This window comes from Herpailurus yagouaroundi, unplaced genomic scaffold (assembly GCF_014898765.1).
Source record: "Herpailurus yagouaroundi ecotype Mexico unplaced genomic scaffold, PumYag 142, whole genome shotgun sequence".
Classification (NCBI taxonomy): Eukaryota; Metazoa; Chordata; class Mammalia; order Carnivora; family Felidae; genus Herpailurus; species Herpailurus yagouaroundi.
In genome coordinates, this window is record NW_024412397.1 from 37,869,339 (window position 1) to 37,891,760 (window position 22,422).

Sequence of the window (22,422 nt, forward strand, 5' to 3'; positions counted from 1 at the left end):
TTAGGTTAAAAATGATAGCGACGTTTCTTAACCATTAATGATAAAAGCTGTAGCATATTATGGCATTAAAATTTAAAATTTACCTCTTTCACTGGCATCATCTACTAGAACAATTTCTTCTAGCATGTGTCTTGGTGAGCGATTAATGACACTATGGACAGTTCGCAGAAGTGTGCTCCAAGCCTCATTGTGGAAAACAATCACCACACTTGTTGTAGGAAGATTATCTGGATACACCTTTGTTTTACACCTAGAGACAAAGCAAATGCCTTTATAAAAAGTGACTGTTAAAATAGCATACTCAATGCACCTGGAGTAGGAGGGGTATCAGAACAATAAAGACAGTTTGCTCTAGTGGTGGGACTCTTGGGAACTGTTCATTTAAATTTTGGTTTATTTAAGTACCTATTTAAAGTTATATTTTTAGATGTAAATTATCTTAAAGATGTTAACTGTATACTTAAAATTAGGCACCTCTTCCTGGTCAGTGTTTTCTGTTGATTCAATTTAATGGACAATGTATTAAGGCGACATCATCAATCTGAAACTGAATGTGTCTCAAGAATCCAATTAAGACAAAAAAAAAAAAATGGAATCACTGGAATCTATGCAGTTTAATAATCTAAACAACACAAAAAAAACACTTTCCACAAGAGAACTCATATTTACTGAGTACTATTTTGTATCGGCAGAGAAGCTTCCTAATAATTCTTAGAAGTATCTGAGGACACATTTCACACAGGAGAAGATGAGGACAGACATAATGAGGAAGTAGCAGGGCCTGACTGAGGACTCCAAAGTCCATGCTCTGCTCAACCAAAACGTGTGACCCCCCCTTCCTCTATGCTAAAATACCAATATGCATCTTGTGTAGTAAAGACCAGGTCTAGAAATGCAATCACCAAGAAGACCAAACACACCCAAAATATATGCACACAAAACCAACATATTAGTCATATGTTTCCAGCACTTTTTTAGGCAACATGCCCTCTCCCTCCATCCAGTCTTGTTAGCTGGATGAAACTACTAAACCACAGAGGACTATAACAGCAGTTAGCAAGCAGACACCAAGGGATGCAGCTTAGAACATGAGCTCTCCTAAAAAATGCACGTGTAACTCTTTTGGTTTGGTTTGCAATCTGCAACCATCACTCCAGCCTTCTATTTCCACCTTTGTTTCCTGCTCTCTTACAAGCTCCTCAAACCTTGTGGTCTCTCCAATCTCATCTGTTATCACCTGCCAGTGGGAGTGGAGAAAGGAAAGAAGGGGAAAGAAGTAAGAAAAATACCAGCGAAACCCCTCTTCTGAAGCAGTCATGACGACCTACTTAAAGTCCCACACTAGGGCGGCTGGCTGGCAGCTGGAAGAAAAGGAAAATGGAAGGGAAAAGAGATGACAAGGGATAGGGACTGAAAGGAGGAGGAGGAGGAGCATTCATTGTGGGGGCCCCATCAACACTACTCCCTCTCTCTCCAAGGAGAAAAGGACAAACAGATAGCATCCATTGTCCTTCATTAAATCCCTCTTCAGCCCCTACCATCCTCTTGACCATTCTCCAAGTCCCCCTTCACAATGTGGTCTCCGTCACCTATTACTTATAACCTTACTCCTATCCATTGGCCCACAGCCTCATTTCCACACCCCTCACCTTAGGTTCATTCCAAGCCCCACCGGGAGGCCACCACACAGCCTGCCGCCCTGTCTACAGCTCCTTCCAAGTCCAGGCAGCATTGGTGAGGCCCAGACAACCAGGTGTGCAGGCCATGGGAAGGATATTGTGCCCTTAGCATTCCAAATAACACTTTTGCCAACAGCTTCCCATCAAAACTCTGTTATGTTATAAATGGTGGCTAGATTATATACATACTCGGTACTATGCTTCAGATACATCACAGGTGAGCAAGTCAAGACACTCATGTTCTCATGGTGTTCATCCTGAACACCTGACTCACAGACTACCGTCACAGGACTCTGAAATCAGGAATGGCCTGTATATGAGTAAAGGGGGCTCAGAAAAAGTGTTTCTAATATTATTTAACTGAATCATATTAAGTCATATATGATCTCTTTTCTCAAATTAATCTTTACTCATTATTGGAGAATTGGGACACAGAAAACAGTCAAGATGACTACAAAGTTGTTGGCTTACAAAACAACAAAAGAGCAAAATCAAGACCCAGAAGATAATTAGGCAAAATGCACAGTGTATAAACAGTATGCATGGCTAGCAAGCAGACAGGAAGAAGAGAAAATCCTGAGAAAGCAAATTCTGCAGAAGAAAAGTAAGAAGCCAGATTTCTTGGAAGATACAGTAAAGAATTCAATTCTGGAAGTGTATGGAAAGGAAGACTTCAAAGAACACTAGAAATAGAGACTAAAATGGAAATCATTCACAAGAGGATGTAAGAATCAGAAAGCCAAACAAATATTAGGATCTGGACCAAAGGGAAAATAATTTCCTAAATCAAACAGTTAAATTTAATAATTCAGAGAACACAGCAAATTCATAAATGTTCTCTCAAATGTTTCTCTCATATAGAGAAAATATGAAAAAGTCAACATAACTGATATCAGAACACGTAGCCCCCACCCCAAACTAGACATAAGGCTCTCGAAGAAAACCAAAGGTCCTTTCAGCCTTCTAGTTAAACTGTTCCCATGGAGGGACGACCTGTCCCCGTGGAGGTGAGAGTGGGGGATCTTTCTGGGGGCGGGACACACAGAGCTGAGGATGGGCAGGAAGGCCACAAGCAGCTTTCTTCCACGCTGTCCCAACAGAATCTTTCATCCTTAGGAATGAAAATTAGCCAGTGTAGGGTTGTGCTACTTAAATAGTTACAAGCAGGTTTAACAACAGGGTGTGGGGATGGGGAGAGAGGGAAAAGAGGTTTAATTTTTTACTGAAATATAACATACATACACAAAAGCAGACAGATCACAAGTATGCGGCTGAATGAATTTCCACCAAGCAAATGCATCAAGTAGCCAGCACCCAGATGAACGACTGTTTATTTACTTATTTACTTCATCTGGCACCCAGATGAAGCCGACTGTGACCAACATCCCACAGGTTTCCTTTGTCCCCTTCGCAAGGTCACCACTCTGCTGGACCTTTAGCATTACAGAGGAGTTCTGTGTTTTTGTTTTTGTTTTTGTTTTTGTTTTTTGAACTTTATTTGAAAAGAATAATATAGAGCAGTAGTTCTCAAGCTTTTTTTCATAATCCCTTTATGTGTTTAAAAACTGATGATCCCAAAGTGCTTTTATATAGGTTATAGCTATTGACACTTACAGTGTAAACTAAAGCAGAAAATTTTAAAACATAAGCATCCACAAACACGTATTACACTAGCTATCAGAGAGATGATTCATTACTATCACAGAGTGTGCCCATTATGGATTTATGGTCTCTTCGCTCCCAATATACCCTCCACTGCCTACTCTGTGGCAATGAAGCTGGCTCCTATAAGCATTTCTCCTTTGCAGCTGGCAAGAGGCATACAGAAGCTGTGCATGGCACACATACAAACAGAGGGTGTTGGAGGGACACTGCAGGAAGTAAGGACTTCCCTTCCCGGTTCCCGTGCGCTTTCATTTTTCTTCTCCTTCCCACTTTGTGGCTGCCAATGGAATGTGTGGTGGACGCCCAGATGCGCTGTCTCCACTGAGTTTCAACAGCACCTACCCCCTCAGGCAGATTCTCAGCGAGTCTCCCAGCCACCTTAGCAGCTCGCTTCTCAGTTTTGGCTTCCTGCACCCCTAAAGGGGGGAGGTTCCTGTTTGCCAGTTCTGGCTCTGGTTTCCTGCCTCAATGCACTTCAAAGTGTATTTCCTGCTTATTAGGCCTGCCTACCAGCCCCCACTCTGGAGGGTACCATGTGCCAGGTCTCACCAGGAGTAACAGGTTAAGATTTCCCCCTATCCAGTAACCAGTTATTACACATTCTCCAATGAGGTCTGAACCCCAGCATTAGGGAGGGGGCTCCCTTCCAAGATTTTACATTCCTTGGTACTCTCAACCCATGATAGACTTTACAATTGTCTTTGCCTCCCTGCAGTCAATCCCACTATAGTTAACAATTATATTAAACTTTCTCTGTTCAAATTATTGCATGATTTCAGTTTCCCAGCTTGACGCTGATCCATATAGCCTCTCAAACTCCACTGTGCACCAGCTGAGTAAGACAAAAAGGGTCAATAATTGTCTTGGTATTATTATGAAAACTTTTTGACCTTGCGGGCTCCCTGAAAGAATCTGAAGGACCTCCAAAAGTCCCAGCATCACACTTTAAGAAGTACTGATACACAGCATATTCTTTTGTGCCTTAATCCTTTCCTTCGACATTGTTTGTGTATCATCCATATTGTTATGGGTAACAGTTTTATTGCTGCACAGTATTCTTTTAAAGGACATATAAATTATATATATATAATTATATATATAAATAATAAATATATATATTATTATACATATATTAGAATGAATATATATCTATATATATGTATACATACATATATACATACATATATATATATACACACATACATATATACATACATATATATATATATTCATTCTAACACTGATGGACATTGAGGTACTTTCCAGTCTGGGCTATTATAAACAATGCTGGGGTGCCTGGGTGGCTCAGTTGGTTAAGTATCCGACTTCAGCTCAGGTCACGATCTCACGGTTCACGAGTTCAAGCCCCATGTTGGGCTCTGTGCTGACAGCTCAGAGTTTGGAGCCTGTTTCGAGATCTGTGTGTCCCTCTCTCTGCGCCTCCCCTGCTTGTGTTTTGTCTCTCTCTTTCTCTCTCTCAAAAGAAACAAACATTTAAAAAATTAGAAATAAATACAACTGTGAAAATCACTCATGTATATGTCTCTTGGTGACTATGTATGCATTTTTGTATTTTGGGGCAATAAAGTATATATAGGCTCAGCTTTAGCAGATACCAGAAAATGGTTTTCCAAAGAGGATGTAATAACTTACACTCTCATCAGCAATATGTTAGTTTCAATTGTTCCACAAACCTACCAAGAGTGTCATTTTTTTAAAGACCCCCCCCCAACAAAAGGAGGTAATTAAGTTCTCTGAGTTTTAACAAATACAGTAGTTTCATAAAACCACCACTTTCAGGAAAACAGAACAATTTTACCTCCAAAGAACCCCTTTTGTTACCCTTTTATAGTCTCACCCTCCCCTACACCTAACCCCTAGCAATCCATATCGGCTCTTCATTGCTATAGTTTTGTCTTTTCACAAATATCACATAAATGGAATTATACAGCATGTAATCTTGGAGACAGGTTTCTTTCACTCAGCACGTCTTTGAGATTCATTCAAATTATATGTATCAAAAGTCTGTTATTTTTTACTGAGCAGTATTCCATTCCAATCAGTGTTTTCATTCACCAGCACTTTCCAGTTTGGGGCTATTATGAAGAGAGCTGCTAAACACATTCATGTATCAATTTTTGTGTGATCATGTTTTCATTTCTTTAGGGTAGATATCCAGGGCTGGGCTTGCTGGGTTACATGGTAAGTATAACTTTGTAAGTGTAATTTTTAAACTGCCAAATTGTTTTCCAGAGATACTGTATCACTTTGCATTCTCACCAGAAATGTATGAGAGTTCCAACTGCCCTGGATCTTTGTCAGTGCTTACTATATTTTTTTATTGGAGCCATTTAAATAGGCATACAGTGGTACCTCATTATGGTTTTAACTGGCATTTCCCCAATGACTGTCTTTCCATGTGTTCACTTGCCATCAATATAGCATCCTGGGTAAGTCAAATCTTCTGACACTTTATCACATTCATTTTTTTTAACTGGGTTACATGTTTGAGAGTTCTTCATGTATTTTAGATACAAGTCTTGTGTTGGAGGTATAGTTTGCCAATATTTTCTTCCAGTCTGTAGCTTTTTCTTTCACTCTCTTTTCATCAGAATCAAAGTTTTAAAATTTGATGAAGCTCACCTGATCAATTTTTTATTTTGTGAAATTATGCTTTTTGGTTTAATTTTTTAATGTTTATTTAGAGAGAAGGTGTGCATAAATAAGCATGAGTAGGGGGAGGGGCAGAGAGAGAGGAAAGCGAGAATCCTAAGCAGGCTCCAGTGTCAGTGCACAGCCCAATGCAGGGATCGATTCTAAGAACCATGGGATCATGACCTGAGCCAAAATCAAGAGTCAGATGTTTAGCCAACTAGGACACCCAGGCACTCCTATGAAATTATGCTTTTGGCTTCATGTCTAAATACTCTATGCCTCATGCCAGGTCCTGAATATTCTCCCTAAAAATTATAAACATTTAGATTTTACATTTTAAAAAATGTTTAATAATTTTTGAGGGAAAGCAAGCGGGGGGTGAGGAGGGGGGGAGAGACAGGGACAAAGGATCCAAAGCGGGCTCTGTGCTGACAACAGCAAGCCTGATGTGGGGCTAGAACTCACAAATGGCTAGATCATGACGTAAACCAAAGTCTAAGTTGAGTCTAAGCCTAAGCTCAACTGACCGAGCCACTCAGGTGCCCCCTAAACTTTTAGATTTTAGATTTAGATTTAGGATCCAATTTGAGTTAATTTTCATAAAACACCTGAAATGTGAGATTCACATTTTTGCATATGGATATCTAATTGTTCCAACATCCTTTGTTGAAAAGATGATCTTTACTGAATGGCTTTAACACCTTTGTCAAAAACCAAATAGCTATATCCCTGTGGGTCTATTTCTGAACTATGTATTCTGTTCCACTAATCTATAGGTTTCTTTGCCAACAGCACTGTCTTGATTACTGTGGCTTTATAGCAAGTCTTTAAATTGGGTACTGTATTTCCTCCAATTTTACTCTTTTAAAAAATTATTTTTGCTATTTTCTTTGCCTTTCCAAATGAATGTTTAAATCCCCTGCTGGGATTTTGAGTGGAACTGTACTGAATCTACACATCTCCTGGGGGAGAACAGACCTCTTTTACGTGGAATGTTCCAACACAGCTAGAGAACTTAAGCGTTACTTGTCTGACCCTGCTGGGCACTGCCTGTGCCTGTGTCTGTGCTCTAGGCCCAGCAGCGGGAGACAGGAAGGGAGAAGCATGGAGGATTCTACCCATGATCTGGAGACCACAGCTGTTCTGCTCCAAGAGATTCCCCTCCCTCAGAGTCAGCTGCTTGTCTGGCCGTTGCCCCCATGGCTGTGCTGCCCCAGCAATACCGCCTAGGAACTGGGATAGTAGAGAAGGGGAAAGAAAAAGAGACAAAAATAGGGGTGTTTCTCCATTAACCCCTAAGAGAGCCCTTTCTCATTCCTCAGAACAGAAGGAGTAGGTTACTCTTGGGGCTCTCCTTCTGCACCCAGTACATGTATCTGAGTTCTGGCCTGCCTTCAAGTACAATGTTGAACAGAAGCGGAGAGCACACATCCTTTCCTTGCTTCTGATCTCAGGGGGAAGATTTTAGTCTTGTACTATTAAGCATGATATGATACTAAAAGCATGCTTCATGAAAGAAACAACTAATCAATCTGACTTCCTCAAAAGGTACAACTAAGGAAATGAAAAGACAAACCACAAACTGGGAGAAAATATTTAGAAATCATATTTGTATCCAGAATATATAAATGGCTCTTACAACTCAGCAACAGGATGACAATCTGATAAAACATGGGCAAAACATTTAAAGAGAAATTTCATTAGAGATGTAAGAATGGCCAGGGCAATCAGGTGGCTCAGTGGGTTTAAGCACCTGGCTCTTGATTTAAGCTCAGGTCATGATCTCACATCTCACTGTTCCTGGGGTCTAGCCCTGCGTCAGGCTTTGCACTGACAGCACAGAGCATGCTTCAGCCCCGTCTTTCTCTGCTCCTCCTCTGCTCCTGCTCTGTCTCTCTCACTCTCAAAATAAATACATAAAAATGAAAAAAAAAAAAAAGGACATAAGAATGGCTAATAAGTACATGAAGATATTCCCAATATCATTGGTCATAAGGAAATGCAAATTAAAACCACAATGAGATACCACTTCACACCCAGGAGAATGGCTATAATAATAAAGACAGGTAAAAAGAGGTGTTGGTGAGGATGTGAATAAACTAGAACTCTCATACATTTTGCTGGTGGGAAGGTTCATGGTGCAGCCACTGTGGAAAAAAGTTTGACAATTTCTTAGTGAAAAATAAGGTTACCATACAACCTAGCAATTAGGAATCTACAAGAAAAATGAAAACATATATCTACACATGTACCTGTATACCTTCTTGTACGCCTATCTTCTACACAAATGTTCTTAGCAACACATTCGTAGTAGCCAGAAAGTGAAAACAACCCAAATGCTCATCAACTGGTGACAGGACAAATGAACTGTGTTGTGTCCATACAACTGAATAACTGTGGCTGAGTGTGGGAAGGCAGAGTGAATACAAATGGACACCAGAGATCTTTTGGGGGTGATAGAAATGTTCTAAAGTTATAATGCTTGCATAACTCTGCAAACGTGCTGAAAATACAACTGAATTTTACACTTCAAACGGGTGTATTTTCTTGTTACAGGAAAGATGGAGTAAGTCACTCCCCCCTGTCTCTCCCAGTGAAGGGCACTGTAACTCCTGGATACAGTGCACGGAGCAGCTTCCTGAGGGGACTCTGAAATGTAAATGGTAGCAGCAGCAGGTCAACCAGGGAAGGAGACCAGAATTCAAAACTTCACCAAACCAGTGGGGACTTTGCTACTTTTGTCCTCTGGCATTAGCCAGCCTGCACTCAAAGCCAGCTCCAAAACTGGAGTGCACAATGGGTGCACTAAGGAAGAGCCCCAAGAGAAGCTCTCTGTTTTGGTCTGAGGAACAAGAAAGGAGTGTCCGAAAGGTCTTGACTCCTGTTCTGTTTTGTTTTTTTCCTTTCTCCCTCCTCTGCCATCCTAGCAAGTCTGAGTTTGAGCAGCACTACACCGGAGCAGCGAGTCTCCTGGGAGGTGGGATGTCCATAGAGATCAAAATTACCTGAGCACCATTATTTAGTTTTTATTTTGATCCAAGGCCATGTACATAGCTTAAAGAATAAACAGCTTTGCAAAGCTTCTTTTAAAAAGCTGTTCTCTCAAAAAAAAAAAAAAAAAAAAAAAAAAAGCCGTTCTCTCACCTGCCATTTTCTCCTTTCCCATAAAACAGACCACACGCAATTCTTTCACTGCTTCCTCCTGGTATTTACCTCCATAATTCTAAATACTATATCTGAATTTTGATTTGACTTTCAGTTCTAGATATTACATACTGACTTACTACAGAATATAGGGCTTATTTCCTCCTATCCCCATCCTAACACATACACTTGCTACTCCTCAGTCTCCCAATATAGTTACGTTCGAAATTTGGTTCCCTGTTCTTTAATGTTCATGTAAGGACTATACAAAATGCTATTTATAGCTGATTAATATATTGTGAATACTTTCCCTTTTCTGTACAACATTCCCTTTCACTTCACCCTGGATTATTTTTCCCCTTTCCTTAGTTTTCTATGTATTTGTCATTAATTCAAACACAGACTCTACAAATTATCTAAATAGTCTCTTAAGATGTTCAGAAGCATTAACTATAATATCACTGAAATCTTAAAACAAGCTCCCCTGGAATTTTCCAGGCTGGCTGCCTCTGTGCCTACACCACTGTCATCTGGGCTCTCCCCCAGCCACCCGTCTGTGGATTCTGTGAGCCCTCTGCACAATGCATCTCCTGGCTTTCATATCCTATGTCTTTCTCTTCCTTAGTTTACTGCTTTGTCTGTCAGAGAACACAGACTGAGAAAGGACGAGGGGAGACGGGCAGGTCTTTGAAACTATATCATCACTACCACAGTAGACGGATGATGCCTTTAATGGGAGTAAGTTATATACTGAGGTAGAGCTGGAGTTGATTGAAAATCCCTTGTTTTTAAACGAGTGAAAACACAAGTGGTTTCATTTAGGTCTCTATGTACAGCAGTAATTAAACGATGGCCTACATAACAAGCACTCTTGTTAGAAGTGAAAGAAATACTGAATAAACTCTAATGCTTGAATTTCACTGTGTGGTCTGAGAGTTCGTTTGAGGGCCTGCCTGAGTGACTCAGCAGTGTTTTGGGAAATAGATTATTAAATTTACTTAGCACAGTGTTCATCTCAGCAAGACTGGGCTTACCAGAGAATCAATTCACACAAACACCTAACAATTCAGGAATGTAGAAGTCCCATGATAATTACTATTTATATTATTTTGCAACTGTTACAGTCCCATTATACTTATTTTAACCCTTTTAGGGCCTGAAAAATTATTAAGAGTTTTCATGCATTGCCCCACTTTATCCTTACAACCGTAAGACAGAGGCCTTCTCCCAATTTTACAGATGAGAAAACTGAGGCTTAGGGAAAGGGAGTAGTTTTACTCTAAATCAAGGTGCATATGCACATAATCCAATTCTCTTCTCTCTGTCCCTTTTGGCTATCGTTTTTTATTGGCCATTAACCAATAACAAGTCAGTATTTCTTAAGATGGCTGGCCACCTGTCTGGCAGTGTTTGGCAATGTTCTATAATTTCTCTTCCGTGTACTCTCATTCAGACAAGTTCAATGAAGATCCAGCCATAAAAGTGATGGCAGGGCACAGTGATTAAGATGACATGCTTTATCAATGACAGATTTCACTTGGATCACTTATTAGCCATACTTTGCACAAATCATTTAATCTCCCTAAGTTCAAGTTTCCCTGCCTATAAACTGGGCATGTTAGTATTTTGCTCAATTGCTCAAATATGACCATGTGTGTAGTGCCTGGTCCATACTAAACACTCACTAGATGGCATCATTATTACTTTTTAAACATCTGAGACCAATTTTATAGGATGGAATTGCCACATTAGGTGACTTGGAATTTGCCTCAAACCTCCTGCCCTAAGATCACACACTACAAAAGTTATTCTTTGTTTTTAAGTCTTCTTGACTCTCGAACAATGCTATTCTTTCCCCCAGTTTCCTGCAGGAAACGTGTCCTTGGAGATCCTATAAGACAGTAACGGTTCCTGGCAGGCACAGGATGGTTTGTACACTGCCAGCTATACCACTGGTTAAGCCTATGACTTAGAACAAGCAGGGCTTCTTAGGGTTCAGAAAAGGGGGTGGAAATGCTGCACTCTAGGGGCCATCCACACTGCTTACTCTTCCACCTCTGCAAACTGGCCTGAAGAAGATCTGCTGGCCAGCTTGGTTCACTGTAGTGCACAGACAGCTAAACATTAACCTCATGTTTCTCATTTCACATTCCATTGTAAACACACCTCAGAAGCCAGACAGAGATTCGTAAAAAGGATGGAGGAAGCATGCTCGCGGTCAGCTTTCATGAGACACACAGGAGGACCTAGAGCTCCCTCCCGGAACACAGGCCTTCTCCATATCCAGGTGCCACAAAGTATTCACAGCACTGTAAGTCCTCACGACAACCCCTGTTATTTTCTTACTGTATAGATGACGATCCTGAGGTATGGAAAGGTCACTGACTAGTCCAAAGCCACACAGCGAGTAAATGGCAGAGTGAGACCTGGACTTTGCCACTAACAGGATATTAATGAGAAATTTATTCAGGTATAATTCAAAAAAGCACAAAGGGAGAGAAAAGTAAGAATACAATTTGAGAAGCTCTAGTCTATGCACATGAGTAATTCCAGAAGAACGGGCTGAGGGAATGGTGACATGGCAATATTTGAGATTACAGCCAGAAATGTCCTGGAATTGAAGAATATGAACGCTTAGATCACAAGTATGCTATGAGCACTGAGCACGTAAAGATAAATCCAAACAATGTAATTGTACAACAATGTAATTGACAATTACAATGTACCTGAGTCTTACTACTAAAGGAATAAAAATAAAATGTACAGCTTCCAAACAAAAGAGAGAAAAACATGAATACTTAAAAATTTTATCAACTGAAATGGTACCCATTAGCGAAACAGGAAAGGAGGAAAAAATGAAAAGGATGGTAAACAAGATTTATTAGTTGAACTTTATGAAACTCATTTTCATAGGTCAAAAATGGTTGAATATCAATGTCATATGGTTCAACCTAAAAGAAGCCCAAGTATATCAAGTCACAATAAATGCAGATGCATCAAACTCACCTATTAAAAACTTATTAGGCCTGAAACCAATATTGTGCTGTATGTTAATTAACTGGAATTTAAATAAAATTTAAAAAAATATTATAATGAATTAAAAATATAAATCCAGCCATTTAGTAGAGATACACCTAAAATAAAATCACACAGATAGCTGAAAGAAAAAATAGTAGTCATATTAGGAAAATGTTACACAGACTAAAAGTTGTACAGTGATATCAAAACCAGGGTAAAAAAATTAATAAAGATATAGTGAACACTGGATTTAAAAACAATAATATACTATGCATTGCCATAAATTCAGCCAATGATGCAGCCTTGAAAAATAAAAGAATGAATTATAGAAACTGTCAAATCCATAATCATAGTGGGAGTTTTTTTTTTAAAGACAATGTAATCAGAACCTAATAGAGCATGCACTCTAAAACACAAAAAATCCAGAAGTAGCAACCAAACAATATTATTTTCAACTACAGAAGAAACAATTTTAAAAAACTGAACACTTTCTAGATTACAAATGAGGCTTTAACACATTTGAAATAGATCATGTTCATATACAGACCATGTTCTCTGACCATGACAAAATTAATCTAGGAATCACTAATAAAAAAAAAGAGGAAATCAAAAGGCAAAAAGAAATGTACCTAGAAATGTTTTAATGTATTTCTAGGTAATCCCGAGTTAAGCAAAAATCAAACGGAAACTACAAACTACTTAGGAATAAATAAGAATGAAAATACTATAAATAAAACTAACAGGCTATACTGAAGTGATTCATAGATATAGAGTCTTTAATAATTATTAGAAAGCAACAATATTTTTAAGTAATAGTTTAAGCATTTAATTAAAGAAGCATTGGGGCACCTGGGTGGCTCAGTTGGTTAAGCGTCCGACTTCAGTTCAGGTCATGATCTTGCGGTCTGTGAGTTCGAGCCTCGCATCCGGCTCTGTGCTGACAGCTCAGAGCCTGGAGCCTGTTTCAGATTCTGTGTCTCCCTCTCTCTCTGACCCTCCCCCCATTCATGCTCTGTCTCTGTCTCAAAAATAAATAAACTTAAAAAAAAAATTAATTAAACAAGCGAGGGAACAGATTGAACATGAAACACAGAAGAAGAGATAATTACACAGAAAACAATTTAGGGGCACCTGGGTGGTTCAGCCGGTTAAGCATCCGACTTCAGCTCAGGTCTTGATCTTGCAATCTGTGAGTTTGAGCCCCGAGTCAGGCTCTGTACTGACAGCTCGGAGCCCAGAGCCTGCTTCTGATCTCTCTGCCCCTCCCCCAGTCATACTCTGTCTTCTCACCTCAAAAATGAATAAATGTGAAAAAAAATTTTTTTAATAAAAAAATTTTTTTAAAAATCAGATAAATGAAAGAAAAACCCACTTCTTTGGAAATTAAAAAATTGCACACCACTAGCAAGATTATCTAAAGAAAAAGGAGAAAAGTAACAAAAAATAATAGATATGAGAATAACTATACATTATATACCTAGTGAAAATGTTTTAAAACTATAAGATAATGCTGTGAACAAGTAAGAGAAAACACAGGGCTTCCGGTCACTGTGAATTACCCAAAGTTTAATTGCTATTGGGCTAACTAAAGCTCCTGACCTGTGTGAAAATTAATGAAGAGAAACCTCACTGAAACAGAGTCAGGAGGCCAGGCTGAGAAGCCAGTCCACCCAGCCTAGATTATAAGAATGTCAATTACAGGCCCCAACAGAAGAATGGTCAATAAGAAAGGATCACCAACTACAGGTCTCGACAGGAAAAGACATACACTTCATCTTCTACAAGAAATTGATTCCCTAGCTGCACCTCAGCAAATGAGAAACCATCATCACCCCCAACTCCTGCTTTTCTCTAATTAGCTTTCATTCAAAACAACTCCTCCCAATTTCCTCTCCCACCTCCATAAAAGAAGGTCTTCTCCTCTGATCATTGCATTTGCCTATGGTTTTGCCGTAGCCTGTCCTGAACTGCAATTCTCTGCTACTACCAAATAAACCCATTTTGCAGGTAAAATAACTGGCTGTTCTTTTTTTCCAAGTTAATACCTGCGAACCTTTCCATGGTGCTTTGGGGAATTGATGGTGTTGTCACCAGTAAAATCCGCTATAATCACAATCCTAAATTCACAGTTTTCTGAATACTCCCTTCATTTTCTAGCACTGATTAAAATATCACCAAGAACACTGCTTCAGAGTTGTCTTTCTTTCTTTTTTTTTTTTTTTTTAACGTTTATTCATTTTTGAGAGACAGAGCATGAACGGGGGAGGGGCAGAGAGAGAGGGAGACAGAATCCGAAGCAGACTCCAGGCTCTGAGCTGTCAGCACAGAGCCCAACGCAGGGCTCGAACTCATGGACTGTAGGATCATGACCTGAGCTGAAGTCGGACGTCCAACCGACTGAGCCACCCAGGCGCCCCCAGAGTTGTGTTTCAAGATGAGGCTGCATCTCTTCTCTATCTCACATACCACTGAGTCTGGAGGTGGGGGAAGATATCTTCCTTGTTCCTTACTGCTGATTCAAGACTACTGCTTTTCTCTCTTCCCTAAGAAGCCTCAAGTCCTTTAAAAAAAGGTGCTGTCAGAGGTGCCTGGGTGGCTCAGTTGGTTGACGTCCGACTTCGGCTCGGGTCATGATCTCACAGTCCGTGAGTTTGAGCCCTGCGTCAGGCTCTGTGCTGACGCTCTGTCTCCCTCTCTCTGACCCTCCCCCGTTCATGCTGTCTCTGTCTCAAAAATAAATAAACATTAAAATAAACAAACAAACAAACAAATAAATAAATAAATAAGGTGCTGTCAGAAGTTGCCACCCCATCCTTGTTACTGCCATCTATCACCTTCCCTATCAGTTCCATTGCTAAGTCTTGTCAACACGTTTTTGGTCATCTTAACATCTATGTAGTCAATTTTTCAACACCCTGGCTTCTCAGATCTTTACTCTGCTCTCTTCCAGTGAAACTGTCCTCCAGGACATATCACCCATGTACTTTTTTCATGCTATCCCCCTAGATCCTCCATTAATGATCACCTCCATTTGAAGCACTACAATCTCTGGTCACCATTTCCCACCCTGTCCCCAATCCTAACTCTTCCAACTCAGTTACTCCAATAATCCCAGATCTTTAGCTTCCTTCACAGGGAGGCAGGGGGAGTCTCCACTCCAGACCCTCCCACTTTTTTTTTTCTAAGTTTATTTATTTTGAGAGAGAGAGAGAGAGAGAGAGAGAGAGAGAGAGAGAGAGAGAGATTGAGCGAGCATGAGCAGGGGAGGGGCAGAGAGAGGGGGGTAGAGAAAATCCCAAGCAGGCTCTGCATTGTCAGCACAGAGCCCAGCTCAGGGCTCAATCCCATGAAACGTGAGATCATGACCCAAGCTGAAATCAAGAGTAGGACCCTTAACTGACTGAACCAGCCAGGTGTTCCAGACCCTCTTTTTACATTTGTTCTCCTGTTCATGTTTTCCAGTTCCTCTACTCTGCTTAGATCCCAGACCCTTTATTATTATCACCACCTTGTATCTCCCTATTCTTTTATCTCACTTGCTGGAATATCCCAATCATAGCTAAATCCAACTTTCTGCTGGTTTTGCATCTCACTTGAGCTGCTGAATATGGCTAAAGAAAACTTATTAAGCATGCTAAATGACCTCATTTTCAATTTATAACCACAAACCTCAAGCAGGCGCTCTGCATTGTGCAGGATTCTTCCTTCCATTTCCTAGTCACCTCCTTCAACCTGTTTCACATGTCCACAGATACCCAATCTCCTCCATACCTCCTCCTACTCACAGGTGGCAATTTCACCGAAAACCCAGAAGTTGTCAGGGGAGAATTTCCATACTCCCACAAACACACCATCCTGTAGGCATGTGTGATCATGCACATTGTGCCTTTTCCCCACTACACAAGGCCTGAACTATCCCTGTTGCTGTCTGAAGCCAAGTACAATCTCCTCACTCCCTCGAGTTAGATGTTCTTGCTACAATACTGCCCTCTCAAATTTTCCCTCAATGGGATCATTCCCATCAAAACACACAAACATACTGTACTATACATCACGTCTTAAAAAGACAGAGAAAATGCCTCCCCATCACACCATCTCCCCAGGCAACACCTCCACTTCTCTCCCTTCTCCAATGACAACTCAAAGTCACTGCTACGCTTGCCGCCTCCCCTGCTCCCCACCCCACTTTGTTTCCCCTACTCTTCTTTTCAAGTTGATTTTATGTGAAGTGTAACAGAGGACACAAAACATAAATTTAGGGCTGAATGAGTTGTCACACAGCAACCACCCATGCAACCATGACAGGGCAGAGCGAGAACATGGCCAGGACGTCACAAGGTCCTCTTGTTCCCATTACCTTTTCTTTCCTCCCCAAAGGTGATCAATAACTGCCCTAACACTTAACATCATCATTTCGTCTTGCCTATTTTTGACCTTCCTAGCGACAGCATAATTCCATATATATTGTTGTGTGACTCTAAGGGTGAGATTCATCCATGTTGTGGCTTTTGTTCATTTCCTGCTGTAGACTACTCCATTGTACGAATCTACCACATTCCACTGCTGATATGCACTTAGATTATTTTCAGTTTGGAGCCAATATAAAAATACTACCATTAACCATTTTGTCCTTGGGGTGCCCGGGTGGTTCAGTCGGTTGAGTGTCCAACTTCAGCTCAAGTCATGATCTTGTACTTCATGAGTTCAAGCCCCACATCAGGCTTGCTGCTGTCAGTACAGAGCCCACTTCAGATCCTCTGTCCCCCTTTCTCTGCCCCTTCCCTGCTTGCACTGTCTCAAAAATAAATAAAACATTAAAAAAACAAATACAATTTTGTCATTGTCTTTTGATGAATATGTGCACACATTTGCTATATCCAGGTGGGGATCTGCTTGGGTCATTAAATATGTTAATATTCATGTTAGTAGATACTGACATGGCTTTCCATGTGGGTATAACAATTTATACTGCCACCATAGTGTATGAGAGTATGAAATGGTATTTATTTCATTAGTCTTGTGTCTTCCTGGTTACTAACGAAGTTGAGCATCTTGTGATATATTGATTGGTAGTTTGGATTATCTCTGCAAGTCTCTCACCCACTTTTCTACTGGATTGTCTGTCTTCTTTTACTGATACATAGGAGTTACTCATATATTCTGGATCTGAGCATTTTGCTGGATCTTCTGTAACTTGTCTTTTCAATGTATTTTTCTTTTCACTTTTTTTTTTTAAATGAGCAGGAAGTCTTTAATGCAGTCCCATTTATCAAACTTTTCCTACATTTTTGGGTGTTTTTTTGCCTTGTTTAAGAAACCTTCCCCTCTTTCAAGCCCATAATAATATTCTATGTGATCTACTTCATTGCTTTGCCTTCACATTTGTATCTGAAAAACACATGAAAATGATTTTCTGTATGGTGTGAGAGTGAGTTTCAGTTTTGTCCTTAAATCCCAGCACTTCTTACTTTTTTCTTTAGAAGATCATTCTTCTACTACTATGCAGTACCATTTTTGCCCTAAACCAAGTGTTCACGTAGTATGGGACTGGTTTTAAACTCCATTTTGTTTCACCAATCTATCCTTCCAAAAATACCACACTACCTTAATTACTATACTTTTCTGAGTAATTTTGATAACTTTATTTTTCTACAAAAACGTCTGGCTCTTCTGGGTCTTTGCACTTCCAGTTACATTTGAGAACCAATTTGTCAAATCACACACACACACACACACACACACACACACACACGTGATGACTAGAAATGCACTGAATCTGTAAATCAATTTGGAGAAAGTCAATATTTTTACAACATTGAACTGTCCATCCACAGACACAGGCATTTCTCCATTATTTGGGTTTTTAATTTCTCTCAATAACATTTTCTGATATCTGAAGACAGTTTCTGATATCTGATATTTTCTGACTGCACTGTAAGTGGTATTTTTAAAAAATTTATTGCCTTTTGTTAGAAAAGTGACCTAGAAATACAACTGATTTTCTTTATAAGCATCAACCTTAAAACAATCAACATAGCTAAACACTTATTGATTCTAATCCTTTGACTAATTTTTATGAATTTTCATTATATATTACCATGTCAATTTCAAATAGTAGGTTTTAATTTTTCTTTTCTAGTACTTATAACTATTATTTCTTTTGCTTACCCACCTTATTTTGGCTAAAACCTCCTGCGTAACATTGAACAGAAGTAATAATACACACCTATGTCATGTTCCAGGTCTCAAATTGAACACTTTCACTATTGAGAGGCTTTGTTTCATTTTGGTTTCAGTAGATACGTTTTATCAGATTAAGGAGGCTCCCTTTCATTCTTAGTTTGCTAGAATTTATGTCAGAACCAGTGACACATTTTGATCAAATCCTTTTTCTAGATCTCCTGAAATAACATGACTTCTTTCCTTTATTCCTGTTAACGTGGTGACTTTAAATGATTTTCAAATATTAAATCAACCTTGCATGCTGGCATAAGCCAATTTGGTTTTAATGTATTAATTTTACATATTGCCGGATTTAGCTGATTAACATTTTATTTAGAATCCTATATCTATGTTTATCTATATCAATGAGACTGGCCTATAATATTCCTTTCTTATCAAGCCCTCGTCAGATTTTCATATCAAGATTATGCTGATTTTGGGATACCTGGGGGATTATACTATCTACTTACAATTTTTTAAATGTCTGCAGGATGTGTGGTAATTGTCCTCTTTTCCATTCATGATAGTTGTTATTTAGGAATGGGTATTTTGAGGGGTGCCTGGATGGCTCAGTTGGTTTAGCGTCTGACTCGATTTTGGCTCAGGTCATGATCTTGTGGTTTGTGAGATCGAGCCCCCTGTTGGCCTCTGCACTCACAGTACAGATCTTGCTTGGGATTCCCTCTTTCTGTCCTTCCTCTGCTCACGCATGATCTCTTTCTCTCAAAATAAATAAATATTTTAAATTTAAAAAAAGGGTTTTTTGATTTTTGATCTTTTGAAGTAACTAACATTTGGCTTTGTTGACTCCATACTCTATGTTTACATTCTGCTGTATTAAGCTCTGCTCTTTGAAATATATTATCTTTTGAGGTCAGCATCTATGGTAATGTTACCTTTTTCATACCTTATACGGATTATTTGTCCCTCTTCTTATTTTCTTGACTGGTCAATTTTATTAGCATTTTCAAAGAACCAACTTCTGGATTTGTTGTTCCTCTATTGTCAATTTGCTTATTAACTTTAGATTCTATTCCTCCATTTTTTTAAGTTAATTTGCTGTCCTTTTTCTAATTTCTTATGATAGTTCATTTATATTCTATCTTTTTAAAAACATTAACTGCATTTAAATGTATCTATTTTTACCTGGACATGGAATTAGCTGTACCTCACAAGTTCTGATACTCCGTATTTACACTGTCAACTAGGATAAAATATTTTCTTCTTAATGCAGTTAAGCTTTTTGCCTTGAAGTCTTCTCTATTTACCTGACAGTAATACAGATCAGGTATGTTTTGTTCTATTCTTTACCCTACATGTTCCTATATCCTTTTTTTTTTTTTAATGTCTGCCTCTTACAATAATATATATAGTTGTCATTTTTCTTAATCTAAAATCCTTTAAAATCTTCACTACATTTAATTATACATTTGCGTTTAAATCCATGATCTTACATAAATAGAAATAGTTGCCCTTTTCTCTCCTTTCTTTCCCTCTTTTGAATTTTTTTTAAGTGGGCTCTATGCCCACCATGGGGCTTGAACTCATGACCATGAGATCAAGAGTCACATGCTCTACCAGCTGAGCCAGCCAGGTGCCCCTGAATTTAAATTTTTTAAATTTCTACTTCCTCCATTCTACTAACACTTACCTTCTTCTGGTGGTAACCTTAAAAATTGCAATACACAACCTTGATTTATTTATTAAAGTCTAATATTAACTGGCATTTTTACCCATGACTTGACAACACGCATACACACACACACCCAAAAAACCATTATATGTTGACATTACTTCATCTACAAATTTACCACTTCCACTGCTCTTCCTTCATTTCTATACCTGATCACTCCAGTGGGATTTTTTTCTTTTTCTTTTTTTTTTTTTTTTTTTGCTTAGAGAACACTCTTTACTATATTTTAGTGTAGGTATTGAATTATCTCAGTTTTGTTTATCTTACAGGTTTTTATTTTTGAAAGATACTTGGTATCTTGGCTGGATATAGAATTTTAGGCTTAAAGTTATCTCTCAGACTATAAAAGGCACCATGTTATCATCTTTTGGCTTATTTTTTCTCTTGAAAAGTCAGCAGAGAGGTCAGCTGTCAGACTCAACTGTTGTATCTTTTTTTTTTTTTTTAACGTTTATTTATTTTTGAGACAGAGACACACAGAGCATGAACGGGGGAGGGTCAGAGAGAGAGGGAGACACAGAATCCGAAACAGGCTTCAGGCTCTGAGCGGTCAGCACAGAGCCCGACGCGGGGCTCGAACCCACAGACCGTGAGATCATGACCTGAGCCGAAGTCGGCCGCCCAACTGACTGAGCCACCCAGGCGCCCCAACTGTTGTATCTTTGAAGGTAATCTTCACCGTCCCCTCCGCCCCTTTGCTTGTTTTTACAATTCTTTTCTCTAGCTCTGGCTTGCAATATTATGATGTGGCCAGCATCCTGCTGAAAATTCATCAAAATTATTGATACTGTGCCTTACCGTTTTAGCATCAGTTTTAGAAAATTCTTAGCCATTGTACTTTCGAATACTGCTACTGCTCTATTCTCTTTCTTACTTTGACTACAATTTATTGACAATTCTACACTTCTCATTCTATCTCTGTTTTCTATCTTCCATGCTTCACTCTGGATATTTACTTCTGATTTATAATTCAGCACTAATTTTCTCTTTAGCTAGATCTCATCTGCTATTAAACCCATCCATTATGTTTTTACTTTTTATTATTGTACTTTCCCAATTCTAAAATTTTCACTTGGTTATTTTCTAATAGATTCTAGTTCCCTGCTGAAATTCTCAATCTTTTTAAAAAATCTCCTTAACACATTAATATTATGTACAATCATTTTAAAGTCTGCGCCTGTTAACTCCCTTACCTGGGTCTATTTCCACTGTCTATTGTTAGTTTTTTGTTTTTTGTTTTTTTTCACGTTGCCTTATTTCCTCAGGTGTCTAGTGAAGCCAGGCACAGTACATGAAATACCATTTAAAAATTTACTGGCCTGGGGCACCTGGGTGGCTTAATTGGCTGACTTTGGCTCAGGTCATGATGTTATGGTTCGTGGGTTCGAGCCCCACATCTGGCTCTGTCCTGACAGTACAGAGCCTGCTAGGGATTCTCTCTCTCTCCCTCCACCCCTCCCCCACTTGCATACTCTCTTCCTCTCTCAAACATAAATAAATAAACTTAAAAAAATAAAAATAAAAATTCACTGGCCTAATAGCTTTCTATGGAGAGGATTTACATTTGAATCTAGGGGAAGCCAGAGGCACCAGTAAATCTTAATCATCTTAATTCAGTTTCCTGGGTTAAGATGGTTTAAACTTGGGCTTCAGTCACTGCCAGGGCTGATCTACTTGAATTTCATCATAATTTCTAGGAACCTAAAACTAAAGCATGCAGGAAGGGCTATCTGACTCTCCCCTTACCACACACACACATTAGGCTCTGGACTATAGGTTTTATGTCCCAGCACCAAAAGGCTATCAAAAGCACTATTTAGTTTCTCAGTATACACTTTCTGGAGTCAGTAGAGGGCCCCCTGGTAAAAGTTCCAGGCTTGTTTCTGAGTTTTTATCTTCTCCCATATTTTGGCTCCGTAACTCTTTTTTTTTTTTTTTTAATAATGTTTGTTTATTTTTGAGAGAGAGAGAGAGCCAAACTGCAAGAAGGGAGGGGCAGAAAGAAAGGGAGACACGGAATCTGAAGCAGGCTCCAGGCTCTGAGCTGTCAGCACAGAGCCTGAAACAGGGCTCAAACTCATGAACTGTGAGATCATGACCTGAGCTGAATGAAGTCAGACACTTAACCAACTGAGCCACCGAGGCATCTCTTGGCTCCATAATTCTTCACTGCCTTCTAAGCTCTGCCATCTAACATCCGGATGCTTTCAAGCAAACGACTTATATATAAAAATATATATATATTTTTTCCTAACTTTCTCATTGTCCTCAACTGAAGAGGTGATTCAAAACACTGAGGCTGCCATTACAGAAACTGGAAGTTCTTCCTCATTCTTTTAAATGAGG

General features: G+C 39.3%; 1 protein-coding gene across 2 annotated transcripts in view; it reads right to left on the reverse strand.

Annotated features, from left to right (window-relative positions):
* GALNT1 (polypeptide N-acetylgalactosaminyltransferase 1) overlaps positions 1-22,422 on the reverse strand; it is a 79,507-nt gene that overhangs the window by 26,045 nt on the left and 31,040 nt on the right. Inside the window, exon 4 of one of the 2 annotated variants that reach the window (XM_040479059.1) lies at positions 84-250. The exons of the other annotated variant lie outside the window; for it this stretch is intronic. Within the exon in view, the coding sequence (XP_040334993.1) occupies positions 84-250 (167 nt within the window). The remainder of the gene's footprint in view (positions 1-83; positions 251-22,422) is intronic. 2 annotated transcript variants of the gene reach the window in all.